This window comes from Sesamum indicum, linkage group LG13 (assembly GCF_026168435.1).
Source record: "Sesamum indicum cultivar Baizhima isolate 11 linkage group LG13, ASM2616843v1, whole genome shotgun sequence".
Classification (NCBI taxonomy): domain Eukaryota; kingdom Viridiplantae; phylum Streptophyta; class Magnoliopsida; order Lamiales; family Pedaliaceae; genus Sesamum; species Sesamum indicum.
The window spans coordinates 10357610-10379923 of record NC_142669.1 but is presented as its reverse complement, the minus strand read 5'-3'; the positions used below and the strand labels follow the sequence as shown (position 1 = coordinate 10379923).

The following is a 22314-nucleotide window of genomic DNA, read 5'->3' as shown; positions in this document are numbered from 1 at the left end:
GCCACCGAAAATATTTTGGTGAAGTTCCATTTTCATATTGTATGATGGTTTTGCACATAAGGTGTATAAGAGTCGATAACAATGTCTATTTGGGCCGCAATATTAATGACTAAAGAACATTAACGCATCGTGTTTAATAATCTGTTGGCTCTTACAAGGGTGCCGAGATCAGGTGTTCAAAGCTATAAAAGAATATGGTTGTGTATGTTAGTTTGGACTTGTACCAATAATCTAAAGCACCACGTCAGATTTCCCGCTGCTCCATGCTAATTACTTCTTGGGAGAGGTACTGAGTAACGAAGCCTTGGTAGTAAGTTCTGCTGCACAGGCAATATGAATCACCTAATATCAGGGAGGTCTCCATCATCTGGCCACCTGAGGGAAAAGATGGAGAATCTCCGTGGCAGAAGTGTATATTGTACGGCTCCTATCGAGGGGCGTGCCAGCTTGAGCTAGATCTCGCTGACGATGGCCTAATGATGTGAACTGTCTTGCATCCATGAGTTCCGATTTTGGAGTATTAGTTGCTGCATAAGGACTGCCAAGATGCTCCCTGTTGATATGTTGATGACGTTAGCGGCGTCATTGATGAGCTGAAAATTGAAGAAACAGGGTTTTTTTAGTAGAGCACAGGGAAACCAAGAGCAAGTAGGAGCTCAAGCATCATTAGCACAGATGAATCGTATGCATTCACCCATATATGCATGCCTGTAGGGGAGAAGAGTGAGAGGATTCCTTCACTATGAATTGCATGACAGGTCAGATGGACTAACCGATAACGTATATCTTCAGCCCCAAGGTATTTCATCACTTAAATCAAAAGAAAATATGATAACTGAAACTTGGCCACTTGAGAAGAAGATGATCACTAACCCATCTAAATCCTTCTTTCTCTTGCAGTGCAGCACCGATGATACTCTCTGCAAGATTAGCAATCTGGGAAGCAATCACACATATGATGGCTTCAGGTGCATTTATCTGTTCAGATATAATTCAAGTTAAAAAGTTACATCACACGGAAAATCACTTTTGAGTTCCCAATGCTTCACAAATTAAGTTTCTATATGTATATCAAAGCCGAACATGATAAGTCAGGTTCAAAGTTTTGGATAGCTGTACTTTGTACAAACACCTCTGAAGAAAAGACAAATATCACTTTTACCTCACCCATTATACAGCCAACAGAAGCAAGAAGAATTGAAGCTAGAAGTCCAGCAACAGTTCCCTCAGTGCTAACAGCGCCTTCTGTACCCCTTGGGACCATCTTGAATGTAGTGACTAGATAACTACAATGGGAAATCATTGTCCAATCAACAAGATATACCAACTATAACTTGGATATGACCAACTTGACAAACAACAGAATAAAAGAGGAAGTCATTCCAGAAAAATGTTATCCCAAAACATATCATCTCTTTCTTCTCGATGTGCAGGCCATATTCAGGTTAAACATAGATTTTAAGCGATTTGGAGTCAATTTTGGCTATGAACAGCAAAAAGAGCCGTCCTCTACCAATTGGCTTTGAGTGTAGCTGATTTCACATAAGCAAGATTATCTTTCCATAGTTAATTGGTCATTGGTTCTTTAATCTATGTATTCGTCTTTTCTGAACATACTCCATTAATTTTATCTGAGTAACAGCACAGGTGACTCTAGATAGATGACGAGATAACTACAGTGAAAAAGTAGTAGTACTAACGTTGTTTTGCCGTATGCCTTCCCAATCTCACTTGAAACAGTATCACCCAGTTTAGTGCAGAAACTGGCAACGAATCCAAGCTCCCAAAGACGAGCAAATGCCTCTCCCCCAATAGCATAAATCGAGAGGAAAGCACAGACACAGCCTGCAGCACTAGATCCAATAACACTTCCTGGTCCCCTCCTTCCTTTCCTTTTCTCAGCAACCCCTTGGGCCTCCTTTTGTGCAATCTTCACTTTGGTCGCTGCAGTCCCCTGAAAATTCCACATGATTGAGTTACATTTTCAATTATACCTCTAGAAACATGTCACTTCTGTCATTCGGACCTTCAATTGACAACTATGCAAACATGAATAAGTAAATCAAAGGAAACACAACAACAGAGTCACCTTCAACAGATAAATATCAACTCTTAGAGCAAATGACAAACGATAAATGCTGTAATGCATGAAAAAAGAACCCCAGAAATCTTCAGATCCTTGCATGGAAAGTAAATGTAAATCATCCTTCAATTGGATATAATCAATCAAACAATCAAAAGGAAAGAACTTTTCTCTTGCTCCATTAGAACTCACCCTTCAATCAATAGCTAATACTTCTCACACTTCATATTCCAATGACAACATGAACCCCAAAACCCGCTATGATCAGAAATCCGTGCACACGCGAGAAAGCAATTCTTTGAGTTCAGTCAAATCTTTCTTCGATTATTGAATTTATTATGAGAGATGCAGTCCCAAGACTGGACCATAGCTAAACTACTAAACTAAACCAAAGATAAGGAGTATCAGAACTTTAATTCTTCTTGTTCCGAAAGGGGAAATCAGGGCTTATAGTATACTTCCGTCCGAGCAAACACCCGGTACTAGAAACAAGAAATAATTGATCTTTAGCTCACCAGGACAAAGAATGTGGCCACAAGAAGGAACCCAGAAGATCCAAAGGCACGCCAGGTAAGAGTGCCAAGCAAGAAAGCAGCAGCAATGCCCGAGAGGGACAACCCTGAGACCAGAAGCCGAGAGCCCAGAAGAAAGATCAAGACGTTGCTCAGAAACGCAGACTTCCACGTGGGCGGTGACGAACGGAACAGATTCATAACCTGCTGCACCAGGCCTGGATCGAGATCAGTGGCTACTGCTTGAATTGGGGTTGGCATTATTCTCGATAATGGGGAACTTTGAGGGTTTTGATCTGAGGGGAAAAGAGGGTTTTAGGGAAATTGGAAGAAGAGGTGATGGTTTGATGAGAGAGGGACAGGAGTGAAGCAAAGTCGCCATTTTATAGTTCAGTTGGAGGTTGCTTACGGAAGAAAGGAAGCTCCGTTGAGATGGTGGGATTGGCAATCAACTCTATAAACACGTAATATACAATTTGCACCTTCAATTATATTTATTTGTCACTTTACACCCTTAAATTATAAAAATAACACTTTGCACCCACCAGTCACTCATTTCTCGTCATATTTTGATAGATAGGCATCCTAAATTCAAATTTTAGTTTAAGCATTATTCCTATATTTGAATTGAAGTTGAAAATTTCAAATTGCTCGAAATAAATTTTATGACTTTTTTTAGATTTTTTTATAATTGTAGGATTTAACTATTGATCTTTTTCAATAAATCAGGAATTATAATTACACGAAGGGAGTCTATCCATTCGAAAATGTCACAATAACCACCCTACACATAGGAAAAATAAAGTAGTTAGTAGATTATTTCTAAAGTCTATCCATTCGAAAATGTCACAATAACCACCCTACACATAGGAAAAATAAAGTAGTTAGTAGATTATTTCTAATCATATCTTATTAAGCGAGAATATTAAAAATAATAAAACAGGTTGGACATTACACATTCTACTCCGAGCAACCTCGGAAATGACGTTCGGGTACAGTCGTCAATGCCTTCATGCTATTAGATTAATTGTACGTTTTGCGTGGCCTAATAGAGATTGGACGGCGGATGTTGAGTGGGCTGCAAGGAGGTGGAGGGGTAAACATATCGTCAATGTGGCCTATTGCGCATTACTGGGTGCATGTATCTATCATATATGGAGAGAGAGAAATCTTAGACGATTCGAGCGTATTGAGCGGAACCCGAATATTGTAGCTAGCTTAATTGTGGAAGATGTTACACAGCGTATACTTAGCATTACCTTAGCTAGCTCTGTTAGTAAACATACACTTTGTGATGTATCCCTTGATCTGTCGAGGGAAACACTACCTCATTCATGATTGTTTTGTACTATATCTTTTCCTACTTATGAAAATTACATTTACCAAAAAAAATAACGTCCGAGGTTTGTATTGGTTCAAAACGTCTTATCCACAACAGCATTGCCACATAAACAAAACTCAGGGACTCGTAAATTCAAACGAAATCAGCGGTGATTGCTCAAACTCCCCGACCAATCAGTACTTCGCGAGTTTGACATTATAATCGAACCTGTAACACAAAATTGTTATATCTAATTTAAGATAAATAAAAATTTCAAGGCAAATTATAATTTAAAAACTAGAAAGATATACCAAAATCAGAAGCAATTTTAAAACACCCGATTCCTTTGAAATTGTAAAATGCAAATGAACTTGCAAATTTAAAAATTCAGAGAAATTTTAAATCACAAGACAACATGGACATTGATGTGAAAAAACAAAATGTTGGTTTAAAAATAAACAATTTAAAGAAAAAAAATGATGGAAAAATATTTTAATATAACAAATACGAAATTGCTAAAAAAATGAGTTCGAGTTTCACTTGTCATGTGAGTATTTATTTAATTATGTGAATTTAAAATACATTTATTATATTATTAATTTTGTATTTTGATTACTATGGACAAATAAATATAATAAATTAATTTGGTAGTATTTTTTGTTATAAAATAATTATATTTTTTTTCTTTTTAGCAGTTAAGTATATACCTTGGATTTGATAAACTATTTCTCAATCCATTTGGAATTATTTTATTGAATTAGATCGAGATCTAATTTCAGATGGGAGATAGATAATTTTGTATAAATTCTATATTATTATTGTTGAAAGTAGTAATTAATATTTAATAATTTTGAATTATTGAAAATGAGATGATATCTTTAAACATACAAATTGTTTAGAAATAAATTATTCATTTAAAATGCCCCCAAAAATGATATTTTTGTTTCCACATAGAGAGAGCACAATTTAGTCCAAATTCAACATAAGGTAACATTTAATGCAGTAATTGGACTCGAATGATTTGAATTTGAGAGAATTATTTTTTTAAAAATATTTTAAATAAATTTATATAAAAAAAAGTTTGAATTTTACTAATATTTCACAATATATATTTCAAATAAGAGTTAAATAAGTTAAAATTATTGTAATATGGAGTAGTTCAAATAAATATAAAAATTTTATTAATAGAAATTTGAAATTCCTAACTTTGAATTCATCCGTTCAAAGGAAAGCGGCAACACAATTCCTCTTAGATAGAAAGAAAAAAGTAAACCTGTCAACTAACTCGATGAAAGAGCAAGTAACTGTATAAGGGAACTTCCCTAGAGGTATCTATCTTGCAAAAAGGGAAGGAAAACACATTTTCAGGCCTAAAAGGAAAAATGACTTGGCAGCAATATGGACGCCAACACATCTCATACACAGATGGCAGAAGGGCATTTAGCCATTTGGAGAAAGGATAGCCACACACCCGCTAATAGGGACCGGAGATCTAGGCATATCCCCAACTTGCTGCAACTACTCCTTAGAATCCGAGAACATATCTTGCGAAAGGGACCTATCTCGACAAGAGTCTCTGACAGTTGAAACCTCTCAAATTTTCTTCGGATTCGTGGATGGCTTATCCTCGGCAATCACCTCCCCAAGTTCCAAGGGGACTATACCTCATCATCAGGCTGGGGAGTGAGGCTATAAATAGGCCTCTTCCTCGCCTCCCCTCTCTCTTCCGAAATGGTAAAACATCTTTGCAATATCTATACGCGCAAAGCAATAATATTTTCATCATGCTACTACCATACTATCATTCTCTATTGCTTTATTTTATTCAATTCTTATTTTTACAATTATTTATTGATTTGAACGTGAGAGTACTGATATGATTTTTTGCAATCTTCATTTTAAAAATTGTGAAGATCAAACCCAAAAGATCCCAAATGAGACACAACCCAAACTGATAATTCTTATGCTCGCATCATGCTTAATTTACATTATTCTCGTTAATTGTAGAACCTATTGCAAACATCCATTTAAAAGCAAAATTTGGAAAATGCGATTTTCAACATTTTCTCTAAAATCGGTGTATTTACTCCAAAATCAAAAAGCGCACTCGAACAACGGAGGCTCTATTGATAGAAGCGCACCAGTTTATTTGCGATTTTAACATTAGGGAGCAATCTGATGCTGTTAACCCCCACAATAGAACGACGCACCATCTTATCCTCTTCATACCGCTCTTTTTATCTGCTACGAAGTTGTGCTGTAGAGAGAGCAACAAAGAGCAGAGAGAGGAGAGAAAATCCCACCAATGGCAATGGCGGTGAACTGCGCCACTTCTTCTTCGTTGATGATCACGAAACCATCTCAGACATCCTTCTCCTTCTTCCCCTCCAGGAAAACCCCTTTTCTCGGATTCTCGTTCGCGGCTTCATCCAAACTGTTTGTTCAGTCGAACAGGGTGTCCAAGATTTGCTGCCAAGAAAAAGAGGCTCTTGTACCGGCGCCGCAGCAGTGGATGTTTGACGATCTTACTGGCCCTGTAAGAAGTTCCCGACATTCTATTGTTTAACTGCTCGATGGTTGCTTGCCACGAGTGATTTTTGTTTCTTTTTCTGGGTGAAATTTGGTTTCCCTATTTAAGTTTTCTGCCATTCTATTATGGGGTAATGAGGCACATTTTTTGTAATTTGAATGCTGAGAATCAATTAAGTAGATTTTATTCTTGCTTCGGAGTTTAGTTTTTAAACTGGGTTTATGCTGGTGTAACGCCCTATGGAAGTTAAAGATTGATAAGGCTTGCTTCCGGCCATGTAGACATCTATTAGCTAGATATGAGTTGGAATTGAGGCGTTCTGGAAGATTTCTGGTAATCTGGAAATTTTGCTTGATTATTGTCAGCAAAAGTCGAAGCTTGTCTGTCTTGAATAGATGCATTCTTTTGAAGTGAGAAACTGGACAAGCAGGCTATTAAGCTTTGGACTTTCAGAAAGTGGCCTGTTTTGCTAGTGCTTGCTGCCAGCATTGTTTCTATGATATCAAAATTCAAAAGCAGTTGAAGAGGACTTGTTAAAGATGGGGCATGCATAATTTGATGTCTGCCGGTTTTTTAAGGAAATATGGGCATACTTTCTTAATACTTATTCTGATATAGTACAAAAAAAATGTCATTCTGCCAAGACTTTGGGAGATTCGAGAATGTCCTTGTAAATAGCTTTACTCCATAATGAAGAAAGGTTCATATAGTCAGTTCCAAGGGAATTGCATATCATGAAAATGTTGGATGAGAAAGCAGCAATATTTCTCTCTGCCCAGAATGTTCCATGTTTTAGTCTAAAATATCTTCAGGTTTGTGATAAAAGACGCATTTGTGCAATAGATGAAAGAAAAGAAAAGAAAACTTGAGTTAACAACTTTTGCATGGTATGATAATTTTACAACTGATTTGAAGGGATTGACTTCCACCGGATGGGGTCATTTCTTTAGCTGCCTTATAGATCAAAGAATTGTAGTTTCAAGTAAGAACTGCTACGTCAGCCTTTTAATATTCCACATTGAATTTGTGTCAGCCAAAATTTTATCTGATAGAAAAAAGTATGCTTCAATTTGCAGTTCAAATCACATTGTATGTGTCCTGTTATTTCAGTGTTAACACTCTCTTCCTTGAAATTTGACTTAAGAATTTACCTTAGTTTTTTAGCTCGAGCACATTTTGTGTCCTTGTCTTGTAAGTGTTTCTTTGACTTCCTCTGTTTTTTTAACTAGAATTTTTTAAGTGCATGGACAGATTTATTTTGCTTATCCAGCATTTAGTCCGGTTAAGCTTGTACATACTGCTTATAGTTGCTTCTTGTTTCAGGATGTATGGAATAAAACATGGTATCCAAAGGCTGCAGACCATATTAACACAAGTAAGACGTGGTATGTAGTGGATGCAACTGACAAGATTCTAGGAAGACTCGCTTCAACAATTGCCATTCACATCAGGGGAAAGAATCTAGGAACTTTCACTCCTAGTGTGGACATGGGAGCATTTGTGATAGTGGTATGCTGATATCTGGAAAAGACACTTTTTCTGCTTACTACAAAGTATTATAATTGGCAGGAGAATCCCATTTACCTCTGTGGAATTATATGGCGAGTCCCAATTATCTCTTTGATCAAAATGCACAGACTAGTGAAAAATGCATATGGTTTACAAAAGTTCGATTCCTCTTATTTTCCAAAGACTCAATCTCGACGTTTTTTCATTGAAAATTCTTAAAATTTCAGATCAAATCCAAAACTGTCACAAATATTATTAATTATTCTTAAATTGATTAAATTACAATTGACTAGCAACTAGTTATGAGAAAAGAAACCAACCAGACATCCTCTTAAGTACATGTTGGCAACCTTCAGTTTAGTCCTTCAAGAAACAAAAAGCCAAAGAATTCTTTTAAGAAGCAGAAGTTCAGATTGAGATGGAAAAAATTTTCTTCTCTTGTTACAGTACCTGATTTAATATGCCGTATTGTTACTTTTGTTATTGACATTTGGACAAAATTGGCACAGTGTGGATTGAATTGTACTGACTTATTGCTTGATGAATATATGAAAATTAAATCTTATATTCATTTATCATGCATAGATTATTATGTAAAAACTAAGAGACATATGAGATTGGGTTAGAGTGTATCTTGCAGAATGGTTTTCGTTTACAGTGTTGACATTCAGGGAGGATTTTGGGGTTGAATTTTCCCTATAAATTGGCACTGATTTGTTTGTTCCTTATTCTGCGTCCTCTGATGTGTGTGTTCCACTGATGACGACACGCATAAACACGGGTTCTGTCTTTTCTGCTGCTTACTGTATTGCTAATAGATGTAAATACAATATTTGCAAATGTAACATAAGTTAATTGTAATATCATAAGGTTTTAAGTCGCTTTGATTTTGATTATGGTGTTTTTCCGTTTGAGCAAACTGTTATAAGGTTGTGACTTGAGATCTGAGATCAGTCTTGGACTCTTAGTCCGACTGAGTATGTGGGACTTCATGTGTTCTTTCCGCTTTGATTATCCTTGCTTCTGTAAGCAAACTTGGTGATGGTGGCTGGGGACTTTTCTTCTGGATTTTGTAAAACCTTTGAATGCTTTCCAGTGTTACTCTTTATATTATGAGGTCTTCTTAGATCAAACAAAATGTTATAACTTATTGACTTAGTTGATGATTTGGCAACATCTTCTAGTAGCATTCTTGTGTTGGCTGTTTCATGAGAGTTTTATTTCACAAAGAAATTGATACAATGTTATAATCATACTTATTAAGAATTTATTAATTCTTTTTTTTTCTTTTGGCAATTGAGAATTTGTTTATTTTATTATGGCATTGAATAGGTCAATGCCGAGAAGATTGCTGTATCTGGAAAGAAAAGGACACAGAAACTCTACAGGAGGCACTCAGGAAGACCTGGTGGGATGAAAGTGGAAACTTTTGATCAGCTTCAGAAGAGAATTCCTGAAAGAATTATTGAACATGCTGTCCGCGGAATGCTTCCTAAAGGGCGGGTAAGTTTCTTCTGTTGTCTGTTAAATGATCTATTTTCATTCTGAACCTAGGTAACCACCACATGTGAACACATTCTGCCGGTTTAAGCATGTAAAAGTGTCTCTAAGGGTGCTAAAAATGTCATTTTATTTACCATATGCTTCTCCCATTTATATCAATCTCAGTGCCTTGCGCAGAATTAACACTTCTCAAACATATGATGTATAGAGTATAGACCAGAGTAGAATGGATGTAAGAAGCCTTCTGCTTCAGCATGGTCAATGTCTTGAATATGTTACAACAGTTATAAATGTTGCTTATCCTGCTTGTTGCCATATGTAAGCAGTTTGTGGTTTGGTTGCAGCTTGGGAGATCATTGTTTAACCATCTTAAGGTTTACACCGGTCCAGACCATCCTCATGCAGCCCAGAAACCCATTGAGTTGCCCATAAGGGACAAGAGGATACAAAAACAGGCATAGCTTTGAGATTGGAACCATTAGATGCTACTTTTCAGCTGTTCATACATGTCCCATTATTCATGGTTTAGCAAGCGTGTTCACTTCGTCTCTCTTGTAACGCAAAAGCACATCAGTGACCTTTCACGATTTTGCTGAGGTATTTAATCACAATCATGATTATGTTAATAGCAAGCTCCTTCACTCAAATTCATGTTAGGTGGTGATGTTATTTTGTTCTGCAAATAGTTAAGAGTTTGTTCTTTCTCCTCTATCATGTTTATCTTTTCTTGTGTTTTCTCAATTTTATTGCTTGCTTTCTTTTCCTTGGTGATGTTATAGATGGCAAGTGCTATGTTAATAGCAATGAAGGATAGCCCAAGAAATCAGAATAAGGGCATACTAGTTATTTCACATTTTGCCCACCAACAGTCGCTTCTCTTAGATCTTACTCGAGTTATTGTGAATTTTGTTATTTTAGATATAATTATTAGTATTATTCATTATTCCTAATGTTTTAATTATAATATTATCCTATAAACGTAGAATATAATTTAAAATCATTACTACTCTTAAACAATGTAGAAAATCATGATGGTGTAAATTTAATTTTGTCATATTCATATTGTTATTTTCCTTAACATCCCTATTTACGATTAGTTTGAAAGAATTGTATAATTTTAAATTTATAAAAACCATTAAAAAAGATTCTTGCATTTAAGAGGTGTTTTCAATTTTTTGCAAATAAACATTTATTATAAGCCGAAAGTGTTTTTTTTATAGCCTCTACTATTGAAATTAAGTTGATTTAAACTAAAAAATTATAAGCAATTTTTTACCAATTTTTACAATTTATTTAATAAAATTAGAAATATTAAGTTATTTTCCCGAGCACTCCAATTTCAATTTTCTTTTCACTTTTAAACTTGTATTTTCAATGTTCCCAATTTAGACTACCGATTAATTTATAACTCATTTCCACGCACTATAAAAATAGAAATTATGACAAACACCTGTTTATTTCTAAACTGGGTCGAAATCCACTCATCTTACAACCTTGCTCGGCCATTACAGTCCAACGCTGTAACTGCAACATTGTCTAGCAATCAAACATGTCAATGATTCTTTTTTGCCGTTCCAATTCCATTTCAATCAGAACAAACTCTTGTTATTTCCCATGCATGCACTGAGTTCCTCCAACTCCCGAGAGGGCAAAACAAGTTCCTAACTCTCTACAAGAACTGCGTACAAGAGTTGATTCCAGGTATCCGGCACACCGGCAAGGCACCAGTGGCTGCAGTCCAGCCTTACGTCGCTATACGTCGACGGGTGCCCATCTTTTCTCAATTGAGTCAGTAGAGCTATGTCCAGCAGAACCGCAGGTCTCTTCATACTACTCAGCACCCCCTTCACCACTGCATCGCCTGGAGGTTTGTTCCCCGGGTAAGTCGACCCCTCCACCGGCCTCGTCTGTCCACTGCAGTTCTGCACGTTGGGTTCATTCCATTCTGTGCCACTAGTCACAAGACAAAACCAAACAGAGAAAATTTATGTGACTTAAACGTGACCCTAAATTTACGGGTGTATGATAAAGGAATATGGATTTAGAAAGATGAGGAGGAGCTTACCGGTAATGAGAGGCGGAAATTCCTTGAAAAAAGACACGAGTCCTGACGGGATCAACGTTGGAGTCAACCCAGTTAGCCCATGTAGTCAGAGCTATCCTATATGCTTCAATCACATCCATGTCTTTGAATATCTTGTCGCCAATCTGGTAGCTGTCCCATCTGAACGCCACACAACAAAAAGAATTATGGCTTGTTTTTATTTTTTATTTTCAATTTCTAAGGTTTTTAATAAGATGAAAATGTTGCACCAACTTTCGTCCGAAAAGTTAAAATATATTTGAATTGTATGTTTTTGGATTTGAGTTTATTAAGTGTGAGAAATGAGATTCGTTTGGATTTGATTTGTTGCAAATTTATATTGAAAATGGACCTTTACAAAGGAATATTTAGGCTAAACAAGTAAGATTTCGAAATGCTGAAATAGTGTAAAATTGGAAATTTTGACTTTTGAAAATAAAATCAAACACCATATCGAAGTCTATATTACCTATTTTTGCGACTTTTAAGGATTTTGCGTATGAAACAGATTCAAAATCTTGAAATTCACTAGATTTGTTTTAATGTATATGGTCTAATAGAAACTCACGTTCGAAAACGTCCGCTATGTAGCCACCAATGATATGAGTTGAAGATCAATACGTCGAGTCCCAGCCACATATCGCTTCTGCTGAGGGCGTCGAGCTTTAGGGTACGACCCACTAGGCTGACCAAGAATCCATTTTTTAGGAATATAACTGAGACGCCGTATTCCTTTCAAAGTGAAAAGATTGAGGTAAGTTAGCTTTAGTTTTTATCACTTCTACATCTCTATAGGTTTTATTTATACCCCAAATCAATGGTCTGTTGATATAAATCATCGCTCCCCTCTTTTTTTTAATTACCCATACATCCGCATTCATATTATTTACAAAATCACCACTACTTTTTAAAATATTACACATACACCCTAAAATATATCACATCATCACACAAACTACTGTTGTCTTTTTACTGTTACGAGTTATTTTTATAATTATATAAAAAAATAAAAATAATTTATTTAAATAAATTATTAATCAGGATGGTATAAATATAATTATTTCAAAAATTAAAATCCAGACTCAATTCCGATTCATTGACTCCCCTCCCTCCTCTCTTCTTTTTTAATATTTTAAATAAATCAATTACATAATTTAACTTATCAATCAATGTCTTGCCTAAGGTAGACAAGTATTTTTATAGGTAATCGATTACAAAAGGAAAAAAGGATAGTGATAAAAAAAAAAATCAACTGATAATTATATATATATATATATATATTATTAATAATAATTTTATTTTATCACATTAAATGAGTTTCATAGTTTTAACCGTGAACAATATTTTGTGAAACTTATTACTATAAAAACTTAGTAACCAAATAGTAGAGTGTAAAATTATCATTACAAACGACCAACGACACATACATATTGACGATTCCAGACAATAATATATATATATATATATATATTGACTACATTGAAAATAAATAATTATTGTCATTATAAATATTTCATTAATTGTTTACTGTGAGAATTTTATACATATTATGTTATAATTAATAATTATCATGATAAAATTAAAATCATTAGTATTTAATATATATTTTTAATAATAATTTAGAAATATCGATATTTTATCACTAATATTATTTTTTTTAGTGATTTTTGAAACATGAATTTTACGACTTGAAAATAAGTTTAAAGAACTAATAAATATTTGGTTTGAAAACCAATCAATAATTAGATATAAAAATTCTCGATGAGTTTCATGATTTTATATTTTGGTGTGTTTATATATAAATATATGTATATATATATATACCTCTTCATCTATAAATTTAATTTTTAGAAGGGTGAACGTGTAGTGATCTAGAATGATCAGATTAAAGATAAAAGATCTTTTATCTCACTTTAATATTATTATATATCATATGATATCGTATCAATGTGTATATAATATACACCCCACCTCTAAAATATTATTTAATTTAATTATATTATTTAATTTTTTCATAACATTAATAAAGTGTGATAAAAAATTATGGTAACAAACAAATTTTTTTGTTCAAATCAGGTTTTGTCAAATTAAATCAATTATAGAGCAAGTACATTATATTTTCTATATGATTGGTTAATCAATCACAAGACAAGTGCATTATACTTATCATATAATTAATTCTAGTTTTGAGCGAATTGGATCTGAATTAGGATTTTTCATCGATAAAATATAGAGTAAATTATAACTACCTCCCCTGAGGTTTGGCATAATTCTAAATCCCCCTTTATTGTTTGAACCCCCTTGAGTAAAAAACAATTATTTAACCTCTCGAAGGGGAAGTGGGCATTATTATTTTTATTCCTATTGAATTTTTTTAAAAAATAAATATTTTATTTGATAAAATATAAAAAAATTGACGGTGGATAAAGTAAATAATCTAGAGGTAATATTATTTCATAAAAATATTTTAAAAAATTATAAAATATATATAAAATTATAGTTGATAATAAGAAAGGGTATTTTGGTGAGATCATAACAAAAACTGAATGAAAATATAACGGAAAGAGCTCGTTGTTAGATGAATGAAAAAATCAGAAAGTATTCGTAATATTTCAAATAATAAAAAAATATTTATAATTATATCAAATTACAAAAGAACTAATTGTAATTTGCTCTAAAATATAATATATGAGGTGAGGCGAGCATCAGACTCATTGGAGGGGCCCATGTTATGATAGCTTGAGAGCATGAAAAATACATGACAATAATTTGTAATGGTGAAGGGCATGAGAGGGATAAGTGATGATTACCGGAAAAGAAAGAGTGGTGAGCGGTCCACGTGAACCCAACACGTAGATGGCGTTTGGGACAGCGGCGTGAAGCATGCACGCCAATGATTGCCACTGGTTTGCGCTCAGTGAGTCCCCCACAAACATTACCTTTTTGCCCCTCATTCTTTCCAGAAATGCCCTCCCATCAAACCTATTAATTACCAAGAAATAATTTATTATTGCGATAAAACTTATAGATATAAATGTATTAAAATATCCGATAAATTACAACAGACTCCCTCAAAATCTATCATAGTTACAAATATTTCATTGTTATTTGAAAAACTATAAATACCCCTTTAAAATTTTTAATAAAATTTTGGAAGATGATGAATTAAAACATGATAAAAAATAAATAAATAAATAAATAATGAGATTTGGGTTAAATCATTTACACATTATACATATATATATACATATTGAAAAAGGTAATTCTGATCCCGACAAAGCGGATCAAATAGTACTGAATCTTATAATCCAATGATCATGAATGAACAGCTACCTATTTCTTACATTACCTACTGTCCTCCCTCTAATGTAATCCAGTACTCATGAATCAACACCTAATTCTCGTATTAACAATCCTAACAAACCCATTAATTAATTCAACAATGGGTTCTTGTCGATTTTTTTGTTGTAAAATCTGTCACATCTTCTACTTTATTCAGCATACACACGTCTTATGTATATTCTTTTTCAAAATAAAATACATAACGTCATTTTTATACATGCAACGAGCTTATATTGAATGCAGCGCGTCGTATAATGGGACTTGCAATTGGAAATCCAATTCTACATGTTTAGAGCAATTATGAGCACAAACACACCCAACTTCATTAAAACACCCATCACACTGAAAATCACACCTGAAAAACCACACACACACACACCCCATTTCTTACTAAAAAGAAAAAGGTAAACAGAGAGAGAGAGAGAGGGGGGTAGATGAATGTATGTACCTGGAGATCTGACAGGCAGTGGGCTGCCATCTGTAGTGAAGGTAGGCGTCGTCAGGCCTGCCGTTCTTCTGACAGTTGAGGGCGGAGGCGACGAAAGGGCATTGCGACGCATTGTAGAGTGGATAAGAGGCGTCCAAGACCCAGCTGCCCTCGAACAGATCACAGCCGTTTGATGGGCTCTCCTGCTGCCCGTGATCGTGATGGTTTCCGCCCCTGGTGCGGGGTTTCAGCTCATCGTGTGGTGGAGAGGAAGCTGATGATGAGAGGAACATAATAAAGCCGGCCAGGAGCTGGCCGAGAGAAAAAACCCTCACATTCATTTTCTTAGGCTTGTCTACCGATTTGGAGTAAACATGTTTTATATATAGTGATAAGTCCATTTTTTGTCGTTAAATATAGGAACTAGTGCGATTTTGGTTCTCAAATAATTTAAGTTTGCAATTTTGATTTTCAAACTTCAACTTTTTTAGCATTTTTGGTCCTTCCGTTAACTTTTTCATTAAACTTAACTGAAATTTCAAATTTAATGTGAAAAAAATTGTCTAATGCATCCATTTTTTCTATTTTTCTTTAAACTTCAAAAGAGAATAAATAAAAAAAAAAATTCAAGCAACAAATTTTCTATTATTGACAATTTTTTATTAAGATTATTTAGAAAATTTATTGTTCAAATTGATTTTTTTTTGTTTATTTTCTTTTGAAGTTTGAAGAAAAACTGAAAAAATTGGTACATTGAATTACAACTTGAAAAATACCATAAAATAGGAGAAAAATAGCAATTTTTTTCACATTAAATGAAATATCCATTAAGTTTAACGAAAAAGTTAATGGAATGACCAAAAGTACAAAAAAAAAAAAAAAAAGTAAAGTTTGAGAACTAAAATTGCAGTTTTAAATTTTTTGAGAACCAAAATCGTATTATTGACTATATTTGAGGACCAAAAATGCATTTATCCTTATACATATTGTCATAGTTAACATGTTTTTTCATATTTAATATTTTTTTATTTGTTATAGTTTTAGAATTCAAATGACTTAAGTAATTAAAGAAGTTTTTATATTTTACTAAGCAATTGTTAAAGATACTATATATTCAAGAACACTGTTTTATATTTTTACATGGTACAAAATCACAAGGAAATGAGGGCATTTTAGTCACTAAAAGAAAAATTATATATATAATGGATATAAAAGACGTTGAAAATGATTATGACTAAATTGATGCAAAAAATTAGTTTATCTCATGAAAAAATTAAAGACAATTGCATAAAACCCCCTATATTTTAGAAATTCGATTAAAAACCCCTCGTATTAAAATAATAAGTAAAATAACCACTATATTTTCTAAAATGTTGAGCATGCACCTCTTCCGTCAATTATAATTAATGGCGTTAATTTTTTTGAATGATTTACCCATTATACCCTTATTTTAGCAGTTGTTGATCTTCCTTAATTAAAAATGAACATTTGAAATCTTAACTAATTTGTAAAGAATATTTTTGTATTTATATATATACAATACGTATACATATTATACACAATTATATATAAAAACAAATATATATATATATATATGTTTGTCTGGGAGGGCGACGTCGCCCTCTGTTCGTCGTCCCAGATCTAAAATTTTTCATTTATGTCGTTCATTTTTTTCTAATTTTTTTTTTTGAAAAAAGAATATAATAAGAGTAAAGTTGACGATTCTAAGCTTCCATCCAAAAATTATATACTTTCATAAAAAAATGTGACAGGTACTTATAATTTTTTAAATAATGAAAATATTTATAATTTCGCCAAATCTTAAAAAAATTGATTGTGATTTACTAGCTATATGTTGGTGATGATGGGCCTTAAATTCCTTTCATTGGCCCAAAGACTCCTGTTAAGTCCAATTGAGGAGATGTCCTTTAAGAAACACTACAGAGTGCATTCTCAGGCCGAGAGCATGAGATATGGTTGCATTGCATCTCGCCCACCAAACCGCAACTCATCTTACCTGGCAACCGACAGATGACGCCGCCGAATCCGGAGAGTCGTCGGAATTCCTTTCAACTCGATTCTGACGTACTTTTCTCTTGTAGGTTATCCTTCTTTTTTGGAGATTACCCATTATCTGTTTTGGAAATTTTTGATAATTTTTGACGAGCTAACAGATATCTTGAATATTTTTTTAATACAACATTATTAGAATTTTTATACAGAGGTAAAATTTAAATAACTTAGGGTTTTTGAGGTCATTCCAAATTTTCTATTACAAATTGAAATTATACTTTATATTACTTCATATGTCCAAGACAAAAAAAAAAAAAAAAATACATGACATGGATTTCATATAGGTAGCATGTAATATAAACATACAATAAAAGATAAGAATTGTCTGAAATTGGTATTTTTGCGAGAGATTGGATAAGAAGAAATTCCAAAGAGATTGACAACTGTAATGCACTTATCACGTAATTTTATAGTTAAAAAATAACAACTAATTATATGACATACAATACAATTGTTATGCAATTAATTCGATCCACAACCAAATCTGTTTTAAAGAAATTCTTACTCGAATCAAATTTGACTGAATCAAACCAATCACAGAGCACATGTGATATATACTTTTGATATATGATTGGTCACTTTTCCTGACCAATACGCCCGTTCATATGACAAAGTATTGTGCTTGTCATATAATTGATTAAAGTCGCACTAAATTCAATTCGAATTAAAATTTGTCATGGCTCTAGATTAAGGATTTTTCTTGGATAAGTTAGGCTTATAAGGTAGGTAGTTTAGGCTCCTGTCCTATTGCTTGCGCTATTGGAATGTCTTGCTCGATGGAAAATTATAATTTTAATTCAATAAGTATTGCACTTTTGATCCCATATATTTAAGCTACAAAATTATATAACCCAACCCCAAACTGACTGATCCTACACTTATTTGAACACCCAGATAGTGCCCTTGATTTCATGGGTGGAGTTGGTCATCTTGTGGGAAAATTTGCAAAGATGATGGGCTGTTATGTAGTTAGGAGTGTTAGCACTCAACCAAAGGTCCGTCTCCTCGAGACGACGCTGATCCCGTGTTGAATGTATCAGTCTTGTTGTGTGACTGTTATATAATTTAAGAAAAGTGACCAATCATATGATTTTTTAGTCAAATTTTTTAAATTCCGACATTGAAACGGCATGAACTGGGAATTTAATCTGGATTTGGCTTTGCCAAAATTATGTTCTTACATATGGTATGCTCCGTTTCGTAATCTTACAAATTGTAATTGAATGTAGAGAAGCTTAATAGGAATTGACTCAACAACAATCATAATAAGTGTAAATTACATGGATACTTTCTAAATTCAGATTTAATTACATAAATATTATATATCATGAAATTTTTTTATCCAAATCAGGTATAATCAAATCAATCACATAACAAGTGTATCAATATAATTTATCTCAAGGGCTGATTGCATCAATTTATGGGGGCTGGTGTAAATTATAACTACAATATCAAAAGTGTATTTGTAATTTTGCGAATAATAAGAAATTTCTATGTAAACCTAATTTTATGGGGTGTTCGGATAATATACCTGAATAATAAAATACTAAATTTTGTTTGGAAAAATAAACGAAAATACGAAGGGGACTTGAAAGATTAACTTTTCTTCTATACTATATTTATACTAATATAAAAAGAAAAGTCCTTCCGCACTCACAAACAGCTAGTAATAACATTGTAGCATCAATTTTTTTGTGATATCAAATATATCCTTTTAACTGATAAAAATAAATAACTTATTCAACTTTCACATTAATAAATAAATTAGTTTTTTTCCTTTCTTTATTTATTTGTGTAAAGTCATATATTAGTTTATATATTTTAGTTTTATTTATATTATCTTTAAAGCGTAAAAGAATTATTTGTTATATGCACGAATGAACAGTGTGCCACAATGGCTAGTATGCTAATATATAAGAAAATATTTTTTTCTCTCACAGACGGCGATTATAACACTGCAAGTCTGCAACACTAATTTTATTGTTATGCCGATTAATACTCCTAAGTTAATTTTTTTTTCTTTCTGTTTTTTTTAAATATGATATGTCGCTTTATATATTTTTTTATTCATAGTATAATTTAAAATATAAAATATTATTTTTACATGCACATAAGAATGACGTGTCACTAATTTAAAAAATAATTTCAAGAACGAACTTGCTAGACGTGTCGAAAAGTTGAAAACGATTTTCGTTATACATACTGCGACTCTTAAGTCCTCCATAATAACATTTCCAATAATTACATAAAATCATACGCTTGTATACAATATATAGAATCCACCCTGTATAATTGTACAGTATTTTAATTACTAAATGTCTTTTTATTTAATCTAGATACCCTAGGGCAAAAGGACATCAGTGCCCCCATACCACCCCTACCCGAGAAAAAAAAATGGAAAAGAAAAACATGTCGGTGGAAAAGTTGGCGAGGGTATTCTTGGAAAGATATACCTATTTTAGCATTTAATTAAACTATGGTTTGAAATGGAAAATATTACTTTCTGATTGGCAAATATAAATATATGTCTTTAATTGGGGTAGTGGACAAAAAAGACAACTTTTTAAAGCTCAAGGACCTTAGGAGAAATATGCCAAGAACAGTGGACCTAAATGGAAATTAAATAATTATTCCTTGAGAGGTATTTTATAATTACATCATTGACCAATAAAATATTTAATACAATTTGATTATAGGCATTGAAACATTGTACTTGGTCAACATGTTGTAAAATTCTATGTTCTGCTTGGTCAGCATCAACAAGATTGGAATTTTTCAATACATAATGTTGACATCTTTTTCTTTTCTTTTCTTTTCTTTTTTTATATATTATAAATTATCACAATTTAAAATTATGATAAATTAATACTATTAGCTATAATTAATAAAAAAATATAAAAATTTATATTCAAACCGCGACTAAAATCAATATATTTGTAATAATCTTAATTATGATTGTAATATTTATTATAATTCTTACTTATAACTAAAATATTTGTAATTGATGGGGGATTGAAAGAATTATCATGGAAAATGGCAAAAATGTCCTCAAAATAGGTATTTATTACAAAAATACCTGAAGATCCGCATTTTCTCATATTGGGTCGGGTCACGGGTCCCAACCTGGATCCACGACCCAACCAAGAAGATCCGCCATTGGAGACCGTCGTTCTATATGACATCACCTCAGTTAGGATGAGGACATGTGGCATAATGCAAATGAATCTCTCAAGTAAGGAAGCGAACTCGTCCAAACATTATAAATACCCTGTGCTCAATTCATTTATGGTAAGACATTTATTACACTGAAAATTCATATTAGATCGATTTTGAGATTGCATTTAGATCGTTTATTTTATCTCGAACGTTTTTACTAATTTAAATATCAGAGAGTTTTGGTTGGGGATCTTCCAGCAAGTCTAACGACCTACTCTCTTTTCTCAGGTCCCAAAACTTTTCAAGGACACAAGGTAGCTGACGACCTGCGACCCGAATCAATAATGATTTTGACGTCAATAGTCAATGTACAGTCATAATTTATTATTTTTAATTAATTATGATGAAATATCACATTCAAAGAAACAATTATAATTTTGGTCTCAAAGTATGAGATGGTTTGCAATATTAGTTTCATACTTCTTAAAATAATCAATATTTGTCCCACACTTGAAAAAATATTGCAAAGTTAGTTCCACCATAAAAAAAAAAATTGCAATATTTGTGACTAATTTTGCAATATTTTTTTCAAGTGTAGAATTAATTTCGCAATATTTTTTTAAAGTCTGGAATTAATATAGCAATAACGGAACTAACTTTTCAATAATTTCTTAAAATATAAATTATTATTATAATTTCTTTTATTTTTTGAGACTAAAATTACAATTTTCTCCATATTCGAACCAACGCGTAGACATTGATGTTAGCAGAAGGACGCAAGTCCCAACAACAAAAATTTATTACAACAATCCGTCCGACATGTGTGCAAGTGGGTACTAAATCCAAACGCTGCTTTAGATCCGCCAGCCGGTCAATCTGACAGAACCACTCTCTTGAGCACAAATTATAATTATCCCAAACATATGGGGACGAATTGAAAATTAGACAAGCATCCAATCTTATCTATCCTAGTACACTATATAAAAGGGCCGCTTTATATTTATAGGTAGCGATTAATGACATCGTCGCACTAATTTTTTTCGTAAAGGTAAAAATACCATTCAACTAATAAAATTACCAACTTATTTAACTTTTCAAATTATATTTAACTAATACGTTAGTTTATTTTTATTTTTTTAATGTAATGTCGTGATTTGTATATTTTGCTCTTATCTACTAATATAAAAAAAGAGGATCTATACTCATTCAGTTAATGACACCGTCGCAATAATTTTTTGTAAAGTCAAAAATGTCCTTCAACTAATAAGATAACTAATTTATTCAAATTACATTTAACTAACAAATTAGCTTTCTTTTTTTATTTTTTAATATAATGTAGTAATTTGATATTTTGCTCTTATTTAAGATGTATTTTAAAATTTAAAAAATTATTTATTATATGCACACAAAAACGACGTGCCACGATAACGAGTACCAAAAAAACATCTCAACCAAACTCATTCAATTACATTTTTTCTCCCAATAGATGAGCAGATGAAATCACAAACAACCACAACCGTAATCGGGAAGAGTGTTTCGCAATCTCCTAAAACAATTACTTATCAGTTTACTATCGAAAATAAGCTAAAAATAGTATTTTAAATTTACAATTCTTGCCTTTTAACTTGCCCAGATTGAGTCGATTTAAGCTAAAATTATAATCAATTTTTGTAATTCATTACTAAAAAATTATAAACATCAAGCTATTTTTTTCTAAACACTCCAACTCCAACTTTTTTTCTATTTTAAAAAATTTCGAATATTTCTTATTGCTT

General features: G+C 32.7%; 3 protein-coding genes across 4 annotated transcripts; 1 reads left to right on the top strand and 2 right to left on the bottom strand.

Annotated features, from left to right (window-relative positions):
• Positions 1–13: 13 nt before the first annotated feature.
• Positions 14–3021, bottom strand: LOC105176917 (integral membrane protein (Protein of unknown function DUF92, transmembrane)). 2 transcript variants are annotated; one of them, XM_020698776.2, is made up of 5 exons: positions 2599–3021; positions 1701–1954; positions 1163–1286; positions 774–978; positions 14–593 (listed from the first exon to the last, which is right to left on the bottom strand). In XM_020698776.2, the coding sequence occupies exons 1-4, from the start codon at positions 2854–2856 to the stop codon at positions 817–819; spliced, it is 798 nt and encodes a 265-aa protein (XP_020554435.1). In that variant the 5' UTR covers positions 2857–3021; the 3' UTR covers positions 14–593; positions 774–816. The 2 variants fall into 2 exon arrangements, with proteins under 2 accessions (XP_020554435.1, XP_011098186.2); XM_011099884.2 differs by having other exon boundaries at positions 874–978; positions 2599–3019.
• Positions 3022–6123: 3102 nt separating this feature from the next.
• On the top strand, positions 6124–10169 carry EMB1473 (Ribosomal protein L13 family protein). Its single transcript, XM_011099886.3, has 4 exons — positions 6124–6452; positions 7770–7955; positions 9288–9458; positions 9803–10169. The coding sequence occupies exons 1-4, from the start codon at positions 6222–6224 to the stop codon at positions 9917–9919; spliced, it is 705 nt and encodes a 234-aa protein (XP_011098188.1). The 5' UTR covers positions 6124–6221; the 3' UTR covers positions 9920–10169.
• Positions 10170–10895: 726 nt separating this feature from the next.
• Positions 10896–15702, bottom strand: LOC105176921 (protein trichome birefringence-like 42). Its single transcript, XM_011099887.3, has 5 exons — positions 15332–15702; positions 14352–14523; positions 12110–12273; positions 11524–11682; positions 10896–11411 (listed from the first exon to the last, which is right to left on the bottom strand). The coding sequence occupies exons 1-5, from the start codon at positions 15649–15651 to the stop codon at positions 11120–11122; spliced, it is 1107 nt and encodes a 368-aa protein (XP_011098189.2). The 5' UTR covers positions 15652–15702; the 3' UTR covers positions 10896–11119.
• Positions 15703–22314: the final 6612 nt, after the last annotated feature.

Bases quoted from the DNA above. Each gene is read 5' to 3' on its own strand.
- LOC105176917 (XM_011099884.2), bottom strand. From the start codon at position 2,856: ATGCCAACCCCAATTCAAGCAGTAGCCACTGATCTCGATCCAGGCCTG. The intron at 1,955-2,598 runs GTGAGCTAAAGA...TGGAATTTTCAG, and splicing joins TGGCCACATTCTTTGTCCTG to GGGACTGCAGCGACCAAAGT. The intron at 1,287-1,700 runs GTTAGTACTACT...TTCCCATTGTAG, and splicing joins AAGGCATACGGCAAAACAAC to TTATCTAGTCACTACATTCA.
- EMB1473 (XM_011099886.3), top strand. From the start codon at position 6,222: ATGGCAATGGCGGTGAACTGCGCCACTTCTTCTTCGTTGATGATCACG. The intron at 6,453-7,769 runs GTAAGAAGTTCC...TTCTTGTTTCAG, and splicing joins TTGACGATCTTACTGGCCCT to GATGTATGGAATAAAACATG. The intron at 9,459-9,802 runs GTAAGTTTCTTC...GTTTGGTTGCAG, and splicing joins GAATGCTTCCTAAAGGGCGG to CTTGGGAGATCATTGTTTAA.
- LOC105176921 (XM_011099887.3), bottom strand. From the start codon at position 15,651: ATGAATGTGAGGGTTTTTTCTCTCGGCCAGCTCCTGGCCGGCTTTATT. The intron at 12,274-14,351 runs GTAATCATCACT...TCACTTTGAAAG, and splicing joins TCACCACTCTTTCTTTTCCG to GAATACGGCGTCTCAGTTAT. The intron at 11,683-12,109 runs GTGAGTTTCTAT...TGTGGCGTTCAG, and splicing joins CATAGCGGACGTTTTCGAAC to ATGGGACAGCTACCAGATTG.